Genomic DNA, 16,553 nt, shown 5'->3' on the forward strand with positions numbered 1-16,553 from the left:
GCGGCGGCGCGCGCACGGAACGCTGCGCGCGCCCGAGGAACGGCGCTTCCCGGAGTCGGCGGCGGCGCCGCAGGGTCGGAGCTGCCCCGGCGGGGCGGGGCGGCGCATGCGCGCCCGCGCTTGTTTGTCACCCGGCTTATAAGGCGGGGCCGGCGGCGGCACGGCAGCGCCTTTGTGGCGAGACGCCGCGTCGGCACCAGCGCCGCCCGCGCCGGGGCCGGGGCTCCCCGCCGCCCCCATGAGCCGCCTGTAGGGTCCGCGCCGCCGCACCCCTGCGCCCCAGGGGCTCGGGGTTGGTTGTTTTTGGCTTCCCCCTTCCCTTTATTTTTTTTTTCTTACAGTCTATTTTTGTACACTTTGCTATAAAACCATGGTGCTGGGGAAGGTGAAGAGTCTGACGATAAGCTTTGACTGTCTGAATGACAGCAATGTCCCTGTGTACTCTAGCGGGGATACAGTCTCAGGAAAGGTCAGTCTAGAAGTAACTGGGGAAATTAGAGTGAAATCCCTTAAAATCCATGCAAGGGGGCACGCTAAAGTACGTTGGACTGAATCGAGGAATGCTGGATCCAACACTGCCTATACACAGAACTACACCGAAGAAGTGGAATATTTCAACCATAAGGACATACTCATCGGCCACGAGAGAGGTAAGGGCTGCGATGATTTATTTTTTAATGGAAAAAAAGCATGTATCTTTGTGTCACCCCGGTTTAGCCCTGTCTTTTAACGGGTGCTTTGGAGAGCAGGACATGCCCAGGGTCGTATCTTGGCGATAGAGTTACATATAGGAGATGCATTTGCAAAGTACCTGCAACCAGGAGAACTCTCTTGCCCTTCAATACGGCCATATATTAATAAATGGGGTTTCTTGAGTGTTTTAGTTTTTTTTTCCCTGATGATAATTAGTAGGATTTGCCATACCATGGGGAAAAACAGCTGTAGAATCACAGCCTGATGGGCAGCGGACTTTATTGGCAGAATCCTAGTTGAAACACAGTGAAAGCATAAAAACCATCCTTTTTGACACGTGCGGGGTTCTGCTGATGCTGTTGGGGTGATAATGCAATGATTTTTTCAGGATGCCTGATTATTGGCAGATAAAAGAGTCTCCCTGGCTTATTTTGACATATCACCACCCCACGTGTAATTTTTTCCTCATTTCAGTATTGCCCTCGCCCTGGTAAAAAGCTTTCATTTCCTTGGGATGCCCCTACACGCCGCTCGGTAGTGGGGGTTACGGCGATGTAAGGATGTGTCCGAAAAGCCCTTGATGAGGAGCAAAAGGAGGGGGAGGAGAGAGAGAGGGGGGAGTGGTGTTGCGTAATGGAAGCATCTCTCCCAAAACTGGGGAGATGAGGACCTCCTGCTCCCCACTTCCCACTCGAGCCACCCTGGTGTCCCCACCAAGTGCGGACCCCTTCGCCGGCGGCGTGGAAGCGCTGGGCCTCAGGGTTGTCTGGGTTTTTTTATTTCTTTTTCTTCCGAACTTCGCAGCCTTTGTTCGAAGCGGTTCAATCCTGTTTGGGACCGGCTTTGGAGGAGGGGGGTGGGCCGCCCGCTCCGCGCAGATTGGCCGCACGCGTCAGGTGGTGGCGATGACTTAATTCCCCAGCGCAAGAAAATAATGTTAAAAACCGGTTATGTAATTTTTTGTGCTGCTTGTCGCCTTTTTTTTTTTTTCCCTGAATATGCATTGTATACTCTGCAGCAATGCGATGTTTCTCGTTCTTTCCGGAGAAAAATGAATGTAATTTTTGAACAACTCCGGGCGGCACCGAGCCCTTCATATAGTATACCCGAGCTCAAAGCTGTAGCAGAACTCGGGACTTTTTTTATTTGCTTCAGGTATCGCGCACACCGCGCTAACGAGGTGACTTGCGGCTCCCACCCATCTCCTGCCACCGCCTCAGGAATCGCCCGAGCATAACTTCCCGCACCTCTGGACGGCGGGTTCCCAGAGCTCGTGGATGGGAGTCTGCAGCAGGAGCCTCCCGTGTTGGGGGGAGCGGGTGGGACAGGGGCCCCGCGGAGCCGCTGCCGGCGGCCACCTTTCAATGACTGCCCCGAGCGCAGACCCGCGGCCCGGCCGCGCCCCCCGCCGCCCCCTGATTGGCCGGCCGTGGTTTGTTGCCCTGTTGCTAAGGCGATGCCCGCCGCTGATTGGCGGGGCGCTGGCGGCGGGGGTGAGGGAGCAGGTTTCGCTGCCTGCCCCCGGCGGGCAGGGGCCTCTCCCCGAGGCGCTGGCTCAGAGAGAGAGGGCAGGGGGATGCGCTGCCTTCATTCTCGTCCTTGCCGCCTCCCGTCGCCGGTCCCATCACCTGAGGGGTCTCGGCCCGGCGCGGGTGGCGGAAGGGTCCGCCCTCGGTGCGGAGCCGGCGGGCGCAGCGCACGCAGCGTGTGAGGGAGAGCGGCGGGGCTGGCGGCGCTCCGCGCGCGCCGGTTCAGGCCGGTCGGCTCCTGCTCCAGCCCGCGCTGATTGACAGCTCAGCACTTGTTTACCGCGGCGCGGCGGGACTGCTGAGCTGGCAGGAAGGGGGGGCCGGGCCCAGAGCGGCGCAGCCACCGCCGACAGCGGCGCTCCCCTCCTCGGAGCAGAATTAAACAAAAATAAATAAATAGAAGAAATAGCTATTGAAAAAAAACCCTAACGCATAGAAGCCCACCCTCACTCCGACGCATTGTCTCGCTTTTTCATCACATTTTCCTGACCCACGGAAAATGTTGCGTCCTGAAGGTGTATTTATTTCCGCATCTTGCTGCTAGGAGGGTGTTTTTTGGTTTTTTTTTTTGCTTGTTTTGTTAATTTGTTTTTAAAATTTCGGTATTTAAACTGTAGGAAGTAGAGCATCGGCTCTTCTATAGGACAATAGAAACTTAAAACCCTTCTGCATGCCTCCATTAATGCTTTAGCGAGTCACGCATAAGCTGTTCCCTTTCACTTTGTCTCGCTATAACCCCTTTTATAATTCCAGCCGTTTTTGACTGCGAGGTGAACAGCAATTTTTCACTCGACTTTTATTTTAAGCAAGTCAGCATTTTTCTGGTTTGATGTCAGAATGAACTACAATTTTCTTGTGGCATTTGAAGCTGTACAAATAATCGTGACCATAAACAAGGATTAGCATTCCTGGCATAAAACCAGAAAGTATCTATGCTCTGTCTGAGCAAGATCAGGTTAATCTATTAAAGAAATGAAAGGTTTAGCTCTAGATAGCATTAGTTGGGCAACTTGCCATTTCCTGTGCCCCTGAATCTGTCGGGTACTTTCTGGGTGTTGCTCGTATGCTCTTACTCCTTTCTCGCACGTTTTTTTTTTGTTTTTTTTTTTTTTTTTGTGTGTGTGTGATTAATGTGTGGACACTGTTGCCAGGCAGGAGATACAAAGAACCTGAATTTCTAAATTTAATCTTAAGTAGCAGACTTGGTACTGTTAATACTGGTAAAAGCCAGCTCTGGTTCATTCTGACTAGCAACTGCAGTGGAAAAGCAGCATGATTTCCTTTACGGACCTTGAATGGAGGCCTTGAAATGGCAGCAGTTGAAACTGTGTCACTGTTCAGAGGCAAGATTATATTAAAACATTAACCTCTGCTTCTCTCTAAGGCCTGCAGTCTTGCCTACCTTTCTGTCAGTCAGAGTTGGCCCTGAATTCCAGCAGTTAATTAGTAATGGACTGGGAGACCCTTGTTCCTGGGACACCACATTCTTTAGGTCTTGTAATGTGTGAGGAAACTGCTTTTTTCTGGAAGAAAAGCCTACACCAGGTATAACGTGTGCAGCAGGATTAGCATGTTGGTTTTTTCTCTTTTAGATGATGACAATTCAGAGGAAGGCCTTCACACCATCCATTCAGGAAGGCATGAATATGCATTCAGCTTCCATCTTCCACAGACGTAAGTACCCCCTCAGAGTCCTTCTCCACACAGGGCTCTGCTGCCCACCCACCTGACCAAAACTCCTGCTGTGGGTGGAGGGGAAACCTTTTCAATGGTAGTAAGAATTGTGCTCGTAACATGCAGTAGAGAACATAATCTCATTAAACTGAAGAGGTTGCTTTTACACTGATATACCCATCCTTTTTTCAAAAAATTTTCCATAAAAAAGGAGCTCACTGCTGCCCAGTTGCTCACTTTCTTTTTACCAAGTGTTACTGACTGACTAGATATTCCAGTCTATCTCCCCTTCCCAAGAGGAGGGAGAGGAATTTGAACTGTCACTGAAGTCCTGCAGAGTGGCTGAAATACCTTCTAACTCAACCATTTACTGGAGTTATGCGGACCAGCAGAACTAGAGAAAAGATCACAGTGGAATTGAGCCTTGTTTGGTCTCAAGTCTGGAACAGATGTGGCTAGTTTACTTAGATTTCAACAAAAGAGGAGGTTGTTCTTACTCAGATGTATGTACCCAGGGTGGCTATTTATGCAGTAAGCCTGGGTAGAAACAAACTTAAGAATGAGTGGTTAGAGTAAGAAGAATTTTCCTACCAAATCCCATTTGGTTTAGAAAACAAAGGCAAAGCAAGAGTAAGAGCAGAAGTTTGTCCTGGTAAGATAAAAATTGTTGCCCCACTCCTGTCTGAAATATGTAATGTAGGCACTGTGGATGTAAGATGGGACATAATAAAAGTTGGAAATATGGAAATGAGCTAAAAATACAAGTTCCAGTAAAATCAGATACGCAGGAAAAGAGGGAGTATGAGTATGGATAAAAAATGAGCCTCTTGCTGTAAAAGTCAAGTTTAATTAAATTAAATTAAAAACTTTAAAGTTGCTGAAAAATTGGCAGTTTTATGTGAATAAGCTCACTGCCTAATATTAAGGTTGTTTATTAGAGGTGCTTGTTTTAGCAAAATGTGCAGGTGGCAAACACTTCTGCAGTTTCAAATTGAATGCCACAGGACTTCTACGTAGTTTCAGTAAGATTTTCTGGAAAGACCTGTAAACATGGAGATTTTTAAAGACAATTTAGCATTTTGTAAAAATCTCAACAGTAAGGCCAGTACTGATTTTCTCTTGAATTTAAAGGGGCATTAAAAAAAAAAAAAAACAAAAACAAAAAAAAAAAACAACAACAAAAAAATCCCATACCCAAAGCATTAAAAACATGAACACGCAGAGCTTAGCTTGAAGTGAAACAGCCAGATAGCAGGCATTGGTCAAATCATTGGTTCTTTCTAAGTGCCATGAGAGAATAGCTGTTAAGCCAGTTTTTAATAATACTGGAAAAACAAAGACTGATATTAAAAGCCTTAACTTTGACACTGCCTACTTACTTGCTATTTTGTCCATAAAATATTTCTAAAACTGACTTCAACTTCAGAGCAACAGTGGAAAGATGTGCATCTTCCTTACTGATTTTTCCTTTACAGAATATGGGACAGAATGAAAAACTGAAGTTCTAATTGCATTATTAGGGGAAAAAACTAAACATTTCAAATGTGCAAATAGTGAAGTCAAACCTGTAACTGAAAGAATAATTCTAGTTAAGCACTAGCATGGCTAGTATTACTCTCTGTGGAAAATATGAAAATGTTACAAATACTTTATTTTAATGTATATATAAGTATGTATTCAGAACATAGTGAAATACAAAAAAAAATTCCAAATTATTTATTAAAAAAAAAACAAAAATAAAAGGAATAAGCTACAAAAACTACTGTTAATTTGAAATAATTGTACTTTAAAGATACTTTATGATACTACAGTAAAAAAGGCAGTGTTCACAGGTCTGGAAATAGTACTTGCATCATCCTTCTTCCAGCTTCTAAATAGGCTTCCTTCTTTTGACAAATTTCAGAGTAGTCTTCATGATTTTATATGTGTGTGTGTATATAAATGTGTGCATTCTTAAGTATTATAAATGTTTTAAGCTGTCTCATCAGGGTAGAGAAAGATTAGAAGGTGCTCAAAATAGCCTCTCTTCAGAACTCCATGTTGTAATATTTACTCTGCTTAAGGTGAACCTAACTATGGAAGTGCTGAGTTACAGCTAAAATTAACCTGATGTTGAGCTACTGACCAAGTAAATATACACAATGGCGACATCCAAAACTATAAGTGGTTGGTGCTAATGGTAATACTAAATTGGTAGTCAAAAGGGCATACTTTACCTCAGATGTGGAAGTGGCCTCTTAAGCTTAAAGAAAATCTGTGCTCTCCTAGCATTTTTCTAGTACAATTCTCTAATTGATTCCTAAAATCTATGAAAAACTATAGTAGGATAAATTGGAGATGATTTTTTCTCCCATCTTTAATTACTGAATTTTTCTGAGATACTCTGCATTAAGTACTACAGTGCATTAAAAATGCAGTTCTATATACTACTAATTACTGACTTGATCAATTGTATCATTATTAGACAGAAAGACTTTACTCAGTTTTGACCTTTGTGTCCTGCACAGACCACTTGCTACCTCATTCGAAGGCAGACATGGCAGTGTGCGCTATTGGGTGAAAGCCGAATTGCATAGGCCTTGGTTTCTACCAGTAAAATTAAAGAAGGAATTTACAGTCTTTGAACATATAGATATCAACACTCCTTCATTACTGGTAAGAATTGACAGAATTATTCATTTTTTATTTCTGGCATAAAAAATGATGAAGTTTAATGACTGAAACAATATTCATATCTAATTTTACCTAATATATTACCTAATACTTACTTGATACTTAATTACAGCCAATCTTTTAAGTATTACATTAGTTCTGCAACTCTGCAAGTTCTTCCATTTTGAAAGCTATGTTTTCCTGTACTTGGAGTTGCTTTACTTTTAAGATATGTAAAATGTTTTTGTCAGATTAAATTAATACTAAATTTTTAAGTGTGAGTAAAAAGAAAAATTTTGAGAACTGTTCTTCTTTGATTCTGAAGTAAAAACAGTGACGCTTAAAAGAATTAGTGTGACAGACTGCAAACTTAAAAATGCAAAGTAAATAATGTACTGGTGTGCATAATTGATCCATTTCATATGGATCGTTTTCTACCAATGGGGAGAAATTATCACAATGCTCTATAATCTTTTTCTGAAGTATCATTTCATTAAAATAATTTCAATGTCACAATTCCTTTCAATGAGGATTTGAGTTCAATCAGACCTAAAATTCCATTCCCCACCGCCCTTCTTCAAATTCACCCCCCATGGAGAGGGGAAAAAATTCTCAAAATCCATTGAAATAGGTTTCTTGTGTGTATGGGTGAAAAATCAGATTTGCACGGGGATGTTGGTCTTGCACAAATTCCATTAAAATCAAAAGACTCTCATTTGACTTTAATGGGCTTTGGATCAAGTCCTAAATCCTGGTGTCATGTAAAATAACAAAGTCTGTTTAATACAGATGAAATGGGATCATTTTGAAACAGGAAATAGCAGGAGTCAAGGTTACTGTACTTTACCTTAGTTACTGTTTCTGAAATACTATACTGCATAGAGATAGACATTTTAGTTTACTGGTAAATTAAAAGCTCTTCAGCAATATGGTGGGATATGTAGACTTAAAAGCCTTTCGTAAGCTGTGCTAAATTTATTTATGTATAAAAACTTGTTTTAAGTGTAACTGCAGTATGAAGTGTAGCAAAAAAGCAGTGTTAATGAGTATGGAATTAGACTAAAGCTTATAGTTTGCATGGTGCAGTTTGCTTGAGGTTTTCCCCTCTAAATAAAACTAGATATGCCTATCAAAATGTATAGAATATATATAATAAATATTTTCTGTGTTGATTAGAACAGATTAAAAGATTCGTGGAGCACTCTATTAAATGGTAAATGTTCTTTTCTTGCAGTCACCCCAAGCAGGCACAAAAGAAAAAACTCTCTGTTGTTGGTTTTGTACCTCAGGCCCAATATCCTTAAGTGCCAAAATTGAAAGGAAGGGCTACACCCCAGGTACGTAACAGAAGTAATTATAGGAAATGTTTTTCCTTCCCTTTTAAAATGACAGTGTGTGCTTAGCTGCTGTTATATATAAAAGAAATACTTAAACTATTCTTGCCATTTTGGTTTTCTTTCATCTGTCTTGCTATTTTAAATGACTGATTTTGTTTGCTTGCTCTGTCTCCATATTGTTAAAGGACATTGCTTTTATTGGCCTGTGCATTTTTCTGTTAGATTTACCTCATGGTGACCTTACTCCTGCTAGCATCAGTGGATATTGTTCAAAGTGTGGAGCATTGCTAGCGGCATCCACTCCCTTATAACAGTCCACAGTATGTGCCAGCTTGTTTCAGTTGCCTTTCAAATACATAGAAAAAATGAAATGTTGCTTTTTTTCAGGTGAATCAATTCAGATCTTTGCTGAGATTGAGAACTGCTCTTCCCGTGTGGTGGTGCCAAAGGCAGCCATTTACCAAACACAGGCATTTTATGCCAAAGGGAAAATGAAGGAAGTCAAGCAGCTTGTTGCTAGCCTGCGTGGGGAATCCTTGTCATCTGGCAAAACAGAAACTTGGAATGGCAAACAGTTGAAAATTCCACCTGTTTCTCCTTCAATTCTTGACTGTAGTATAATCCGTGTGGAGTATTCACTGATGGTATGTTGGATTGTTTAATTGGAGCATGAGTAGTTTCCATGATTCCTTGCAAATTGTTAACAAAGGATTGTGAACTGCTAACTAGTTACAAAACAAGTACATAGCCTAGCATTAGGTGTCCTAACAGGAATTCTGTAAGTAAATTCAGTTTAAATCTTGCATATTCTAAGGAAATGTGTTACAAGTGTGTGACATTTCCATGTGAGAACTTGTGTTAAGAGTATAGAACTGCCTTTGTCTTGGAGGGTTGTTTGTCTCCATAGGGACATTGACTCTAAAATGAAAAAAAATGAAATTTCAGCCACTTGTGAAAAATTACATGGCTGGAGATTTTAGTCTAATAATTTGGAAGTGCTTATACAAACCTATTTTTAATCTTTCATTTTTATGTTGTTCTTTAGGTATATGTGGATATTCCTGGCGCCATGGATTTATTCCTTAACTTACCACTGGTCATTGGCACCATTCCTCTACACCCCTTTGGTAGCAGAACATCAAGTGTAAGCAGCCAGTGTAGCATGAACATGAATTGGCTTGGTCTGACACTGCCTGAAAGACCAGAAGGTAACCTGACAAAGCAAGTCTGTTTCGATTTCTGTGTGCTTTATTCATTGCTGTCATGCAAACAGACAAACACTACATTCTTCATAATAAGGTCCATAGAAGGTCCTTTGTGGATGCTTCCTTGCTACCTTCTTGCTCTGTGTAGAAGAATGGAGTTCCCCTCTTTGCCTTCTTCTCTCAGATGTGCAAGCAGTGGAATTCAGCTGCTTGGAAGCTGGTACAAGTGAAGGCACAGAGTGCCATTGTACCTGGGCAGAATTAATTCTGCCTCCAGTATCCCGGCTGTATCCTTGGTTGTAAGTCAGTGTAACCTGTCAGAATAGCAGTTAAGGTGATCTTTATTAGTAGCCAAGACATTGTGAAAGGATAATGTAATCCATTTCAGTGGGAATCTCTTTTGTCGAAGGAGAAGCTCTGTAGCTTCTGTCTTTTTGCATATAAACATATGGAGTTTTAATGTACAGATCCCAGACTGATGATGGAGTCCAGAGAAATGCAATGTTCTGTCATTCCTGCCTGGAACAGTGTGGTGGTTTGACCAGGAAGAAGTGGGAATTCTGGGATGCTGTGGTCAAACCAATGGGTGCTTGGATTTTGATATTGGCACCTGGTGTAGCCAGTGGGTTTTTGGACACACCTCCGAGAACACCCAGGGGTTAAAAGCAGAGCTTCGGCCCTGGGACGCTCTCTTGGGACTTCGAGGGACGCAGGTCGGATCTCTCCCCTGTCCAGCGCTGCTGCTGGGTGGGTGAGGGGCAGCCATGTGGTAGGCCTGGGCCTGGACAGAGATGGGAGTGAGGAGGCCTTGGAGGATGGAAGGGTGGAGAGCAACAAGAGACATCGGGCAGCCATTACCCCCCCCGCCCCCCTTGGAGACAGACAGACAGACAGAGAGAGAGTGCAGCCTGTGTCATTACCTTGAAACTCAGTAAATATGTGCTGGCAGCAGGCAGCCCGGCTGAGGAGATTGGGGGGTGCAGCCAGGAGTCCAGCCGCCTGGAGGAGTTTTTTAACCCTTTTTGGACAATGAAAACCTTACAGAACATTAACCCTTCCTAGACAAGTGATAAGAGTGGAGGAGGACGAAGGAAATGAACGAGTGATGGAGGTCTGGACCACAGAGAGTGAGAGATGATGAAAGAATGGAGAAGATGGAGTGGCATTTTATGCTGGACTCTTTCGTGTAGCCATGGACAGAGCCATGTTTCCGTGTGATACAGAGACTGAGTCCAGGGGGAGAAATGTCCCAGAGCCAAAGAAGATTCAGTGTGGGGACCCCTCGGCCCCAGGGGGTATATAAAATATGGGGGGGACAGATGTCCCAAAGGTGAGATACTGTGCTTTTCTGGAACTGGACAAAGCATCCTTAAAAAGACAACCCTGGAAGCAGCCCTGATCCCTGTTCGGTGGTGAGAGCACCGGAACAAGGACGGAAAAGGCCACCACGACACATGGAAGGACTCCCTCTCCTCTTGAGGAACTGAAAGTTTGAGCAATCTAAAGGGTGGTGTTGGACCCAGAATTGGTGATTTTGGAGGATGTATTGTATTGGGAATTTAGGGGGGAGGAGGGGGAGAGTGTTCTTTGTGAGGTTTTAATTTTCCTCGTGTTTTCTTTTTTTTGTCTTTTGTGTGTAGTTTAGTAATTGTTTGTGTGTAGTTTAGTTAATAAACTTTTCTTTATGTTTAAGCTGTAGCCTGCTTTGCCTATTCCTGGTCACATCTCACAGCAGACACCGGGGAGAAGGTGTACTCATGGGGGCTCTGGCTTTGCCAGGCCAAAACCATAACAAACAGAAATTCAGTGTTCTGAGTATGCTTTAAATCTGAAGGTGATAATTAAACCACAATGAACAATGGTCAGTCTGCTGTTGGATTTGAGCACAGCTGTAAAATAAACTACAGCAGTCTACCCTCTTTTTCATGTTCAATAACTGTGTAAAAATCACGGAAGTAATTTATCTAAATGCTGGTGCATTTTACAGTATAAAAGTTTAATATTTATCATGTTATGTGTTTTGACGTGCATAAGAACTTGTCGTTCAAACTGCGTGTGCCTTTTCCCTGCAGCCCCTCCCAGCTATGCAGAAGTGGTGACGGAGGAGCAGCGGCAGTCCAGCCTTGCACCCTTGGGTGTTTGCGATGACTTTGAGAGAGCGCTTCCAGGACCACTGTTTGCATACATCCAGGAGTTCCGTTTTCTGCCTCCACCCCTCTATTCAGAAGTAGGTACCTCAAAATATAATTATGAATGTGCTGTTGCTTTGAATTCTGTCATGTGGAATAAATATAAGAAACTGTTTCCACTTTAAGAAAACTAGGACAAATAAGCAAAAATATGAAATGTAACTTAGTTTTAGCAAAGTGCAGGTAAATTGCATAAAAATTTTTCCAGGTTTCTTCACTATTTTAATGTTTCATAGAGATTCTGAAATTGTTTTGCGCTCTCTCAGCAACTTATTAAAGTTATATTGCATTATATATGTACTACATGACATTAGTGAATACCAATGTTCTGAGTCTACAGATGCACAACAAACTGTTTTTCACCTCTACTCTCTAAAAGTACTCTGTATTTTTAGCTCTTTGTATGTATTACTTTCAGAATTTCCATGCAGAGAGGATACAGAGGTGCTCTTTCTGGCTTAGGTTTCTCTAAATGCACAGTTCAAACATTTCTGTCTGCAAGTTTAAGTTCTGTGAAGGTCCCTCAATAACTGGGACACAAGTTCAGGCTTCAAAAGCCATGTTCATATTTTTCAAAGCAGTGGTATAGGACAAAATAAAATAGTGCCCTTTGGCTAAATCTTGCCTGGATCCACCCACTTGTGATTGTTTCTTTTCCTCTTGAGGCACTTAATCTGCTAGTGAGTGAGTGGCCTGTTTTTTTTGTCTTTTCTATAACATAAGCCTAGAATACAACTCTGGGGCTTTTCATTTTAGGTGCCCTAAATATTTAGAAGTAAGTTTTTCCCTTGTTCTCAATAATGTATTTTTAAAATAACTGACCAAACTATGTAATGTCCACTTAAACTATATTTCCTATTGAGTTTTGGAGACCTAAGTTAGAGACCATGTTCTTCACCTCCTTCCTTTTGTTGAAAAGAAGAGGAGGTAATGTGTGGTACACATGAACTTCTGAAACATTTTATGGGTTTTTTCAGGATTCATTACTTAAAAATTAAATAGAAGAACTTTTTACTAATAATTCTGTGCCTTTTTAAGTCAAATGTCTTCCAAAATGAATTTAGTATTTAAAGTTACATGTTAAAATGTTGAGTCCAGTTGTCTTCTTACTATGCAATAAATAATTTAGAATATTTGTGCTACTAGCAGATTTTTTACAATTTCTTATTCCATGTTTGTGCTTATTCTTAAGCTACCGTCAACATGCAGTTTAAAGTGTTTCACTGTGCTTAGTAATATTCAATTCAAAGTTTAATCTAATTTTTAGAGATGCTTCAGTTACCTGAATAACTTTTGGATTGGGAAATACCATTTATCTCTGACTGTCTTGGACTTAAAAATGTTGGTGTTTGGATTTATTTATTTTCTAGCAATCAGTTCTAAAAATACCTTAGGTTGATGTGGTTTTTTCTCTTTTGTTTAGATTGATCCAAACCCAGATCAACCCACAGACGACAGACCATCTTGCCCTTCTCGTTGAAAGAATCCGTAAGAAGCTGACTTGACTTGGGTTTGGAATCGTACCTGCCATGTTGAAGGTCAAGGCATCGTAGTGGAGACACACTTTCAGAGAAAGTGGGTTTGCTCTTGCCTGTGTGGTGAATAAATGAAAACAACCTGTGATCATGCTTTGAAGCCTACAGTAACGTTGTAGGACTGCTCCACATGCTTGAAGAACTGAGCTTTCCCCCCCTCCCTCTTAAATACTGGCACATACTAGGAGCAGCCTTACTAACCTACAGTCATGTGTGTCCAAACACTCAAACCACATTAAGAGAGGTTTGGCTTCCTCTTACAATTTGGAAATTTGCACATGCTTATTGCTTACCTTGTGCGGTTCAGTGTCACTACAGCTTTTTCTCATTTACGCCGGACAGTTGTTACCCCTTTCTTATGTCTTGTGGCCCGCACAATAAGGAGCAAAAGAAAGCTTTGACAAAAAAGAAAGAAACAAACAAAAAACCCAACAGTAAGAGACTTTGACAAATGCACTGACTTTTCTTTTTTTTTAATTTAATGTAGCCTGGACTTTACCTACATATGCACATGCTCAGAATTGTCCTAGTAGGCTGATCATGTATCACCTCTTCAGCTTGGATCCTATTGTGGATTTATTTTACAAACATCAAATGCCTTCAAGCCAATCCTCCTTGCTGTATGTTTTGCAGCCTACTGTAGTAGATAAGCAACAGATATGGGGATAGGGAGGGAGGGTGAAGAGTTAATAGAAAGAAACTAATAAACTTTGTCAAGATTGTATACTTTCTTGATTTCTTTTAAGAATTTGTTGCCTTTCTACTATTATCGCAAAGCAGCATTTTGTTACAGACTGCCTAAAAATCACTTAATCTCAGGTGAACTCATCACTTGCCAAACTGTTGGAATGCTATTTGTTTTTTTACGTTGCACTGTTGAGTTAGTTCTTTTTTTTTTTTTTGTGTTTGTGTTTCGTTTTTTGTTCTTAACTTGAGAGGGAGATCTGGAATAAGGACATACACAAAAGTTACAAAATCCTCCTCATTCCCATTTCTCTTTCTACATTAAAAAAAATGTTCAAGTTGTGAAGCTCTAAAAAAAAAGGCATAAATGAAAGCAGCACCAGCAGACACCAGCTGTTCCTCAAAAGAGTATTAGAAGGAAGTGGTCATACACTGTTTGGATTCACAGACAGATCAATATCTCAAGTAGTAGGGATAGGAAGGGAAAGTGAATTTATTTTTATATATAGCTACTTAATCACCAAAAATTCTATATGTGATGAGTCTAGAAGAAAGTATATTTCAAACTGCAGGAAAAGCTTTTATGCTAAGAGCTCAGTTTGTGCACTTTGTATTACCTTCAGGGTTTATGATACTGTACAAGATTAGAAGTGTAATTAAAGTGAGAAAGATCAGTGTTACCAGCCATACTTAAATATGAGTTAGCTGGAAGTGCTTTGATAACTGCATCTTCTGTGGCACTCTCAAGAGCTTTAAAACAAACAGAACACTGAATTATACCATGTATTCATGCAGAATGCAAGAAACCGTATGGAAAGAGCTCTTGTCCTTGAGTGTGCCACAGGAAAAAGAGGGCAATGTTAGCCATTACCTGTGCTAACAAATGCCAGCACTTACATGCTAGAGATGTACAATGAAAGTCAACTTTGCTCTTCAGAAGCCATGGAACACAGATCACTGACAAAGGGACACTTTTCTGGTCTTGACTATTTGAACAAGTAAGATCTCATCCATCAAATACCTGTCTCCCTGTGCAATAAAAAAGCTCCGAAGAGAGTCAGAGAGGGGAGGCTGGTGTTTCTGCATGGCGCTCATTTTTAAAAACCTTTGCCTTGTTTTTAAGGCTTCATAAATGCGACAAATAGGCTTTTCCATAAGTGGCCTTTATGAGAACATGAAAGATCATTCATGTTTCAAAAATGACAACAGGGTGATAAAATACAAATGAGTCGCGTTTTAAGTGATTCAGTTAAAAGGCTTGGGCTTTGAGCGGGAATATTGGCAAGAAGGAAATTGGATGATGTTACTAGGCCAATTTTGTGGATGTCCCTTCCCTCTACCCTCTCCAACCAGACAATTTTTAAAGCTAATGGGATTGTTGGTATAAAAGGGCATTTGGTGGTTTTACTTTTTTTTTCCTTTTTTGTTCTTTTTACAGACTAGGGAACAATTGCTGATATACAGAGCATTAAAGTACTTACTGCAATACAATGGAAAATTGCATATGAGGCAGGATTGACCAATATCATAGTAATTGACTTGGCATTTCAGCCTTTGTGATCAGAATGAAAAATTGTATAATGTTATCAAATAAAGACTTCCGGTTTAAATTACTCAGAGGCATTACTCTCCCACAAATATTGGTCAGTTCTCAGCATTATAAAACTTCAGGTTCACAGTTGAAACCCAGTATTTGATAGAGAATTCTGATCTGAATCAGGAAAAAGTAAGTAAAATCCAAACATTAGAGAAACAAAGTGCAATATTAAATGTTTGCTTTATAGATTATATTCTATGGCTGTTTGTACTTTCTTTTTGTTTGTTTTTAGTTTTGGTGCTGAATATGTCCTTGTAGACTCTTGTTTTAAGAAAACAATATGTGGAGAACAGTTTAATTTTTCCTATTGCTCTTCCTTGTGGAAAATAAACTTTTTTAAAAAAAAAGGTTTTAAATGTTGTATCTATGTGTAAACTTAAAAAAAAACCCCCACAAGTATCACATAATACAGGAACTTACTGAAGGAAAACATGTATTGCTTTCTCAAAAAACAGAAAAACTGTTTTTAGAGCTATACTGCTGAGTACCATTGCAGTCTAGTTTAGGGATCCTGTCTCTTTTATTTACATCCCTGAGCTCCTGGGGCCAGATCCCAGATGGGAAATGCCTTTTTAGGACTGTATCACATTACAGCTGCAGTGACCCTGTTTTGAGGTGTCTGGTCCTTTGCCTGAGGATGTGACACAAATTTGGGGGGAATAGGAGGAAAGAGGGGAGTCACTTCAAAGGTCTAGTTTGCAGATAGAACTTTGACATGAAGTTTGTTGACTTGGGATGTAGAAGATGTCCTTTACTGTTCCATTGCAAGTAAGCAGATGTGGAAATGTGTGCCCTGTGCAGCGTTGTTGAGTCTCTGCTGTGTGCCAGCAGGGTTTCAGTGCTGCAGCATGTCCTGTGTGCTGCACAAAATGGATTTGTCACTGTCCTTCAGGATCAGCGTGTCATTTGACCTGTGAGAAGATCAGGGGCTTGAGTGGCAGGCCTGCCCTGTGCACCTCTGTTGGTGGTTGGGGCACTGGGCCACAGTGTTCCCACAGTACTCTTACCTTCAGGGAGGCAGCTGCTGACACGCGTGACACCAGCATTGATCCAACACCCTACCTAATACAAACCGTAGGACCTCCTCTCTAAGCAGAGCATTTCAGCTTAGTCTTGAATTTGTTTTTGGTGAAGAATTCAGACAGACTTAAGAGTTAAGTCCCTTCTTATTAATAACCCCGTTAATAATACTTGCCTAAGTTCAGGTTAAAACCAATAAGAAATGTGAGGGTTGTCATTTTGCTGATCTGCTTGGAGATGTGTTACTGTGTATAACCTCTGCTAGCAAAGAAGGACCGCACAGCTTCTCCCTAACTGTCCCATCAGTGGGCTGGGGAGGAGAGAAGAGTCAAGTGACAAGATTCATAAGTGGAGATAAAAACAGTTTAATAAAGCAAAAGCCACAGACACAAAGCAAACCAAGGAATTCATTCCCCATTTGCAGTGGACAGGCTTGGG

At 41.5% G+C, this 16,553-nt stretch overlaps 1 protein-coding gene across 1 annotated transcript; it reads left to right on the forward strand.

Moving 5' to 3' along the window:
- The first annotated feature begins 204 nt into the window (after positions 1-204).
- ARRDC3 (arrestin domain containing 3) lies at positions 205-15,436 on the forward strand. The gene is made up of 8 exons (XM_058044217.1): positions 205-650; positions 3,815-3,896; positions 6,404-6,551; positions 7,783-7,885; positions 8,273-8,529; positions 8,931-9,093; positions 11,163-11,317; positions 12,703-15,436. The coding sequence occupies exons 1-8, from the start codon at positions 371-373 to the stop codon at positions 12,757-12,759; spliced, it is 1,245 nt and encodes a 414-aa protein (XP_057900200.1). The 5' UTR covers positions 205-370; the 3' UTR covers positions 12,760-15,436.
- Positions 15,437-16,553: the final 1,117 nt, after the last annotated feature.

This window comes from Melospiza georgiana, chromosome Z (assembly GCF_028018845.1).
Source record: "Melospiza georgiana isolate bMelGeo1 chromosome Z, bMelGeo1.pri, whole genome shotgun sequence".
In the NCBI taxonomy this organism is placed as follows: domain Eukaryota; kingdom Metazoa; phylum Chordata; class Aves; order Passeriformes; family Passerellidae; genus Melospiza; species Melospiza georgiana.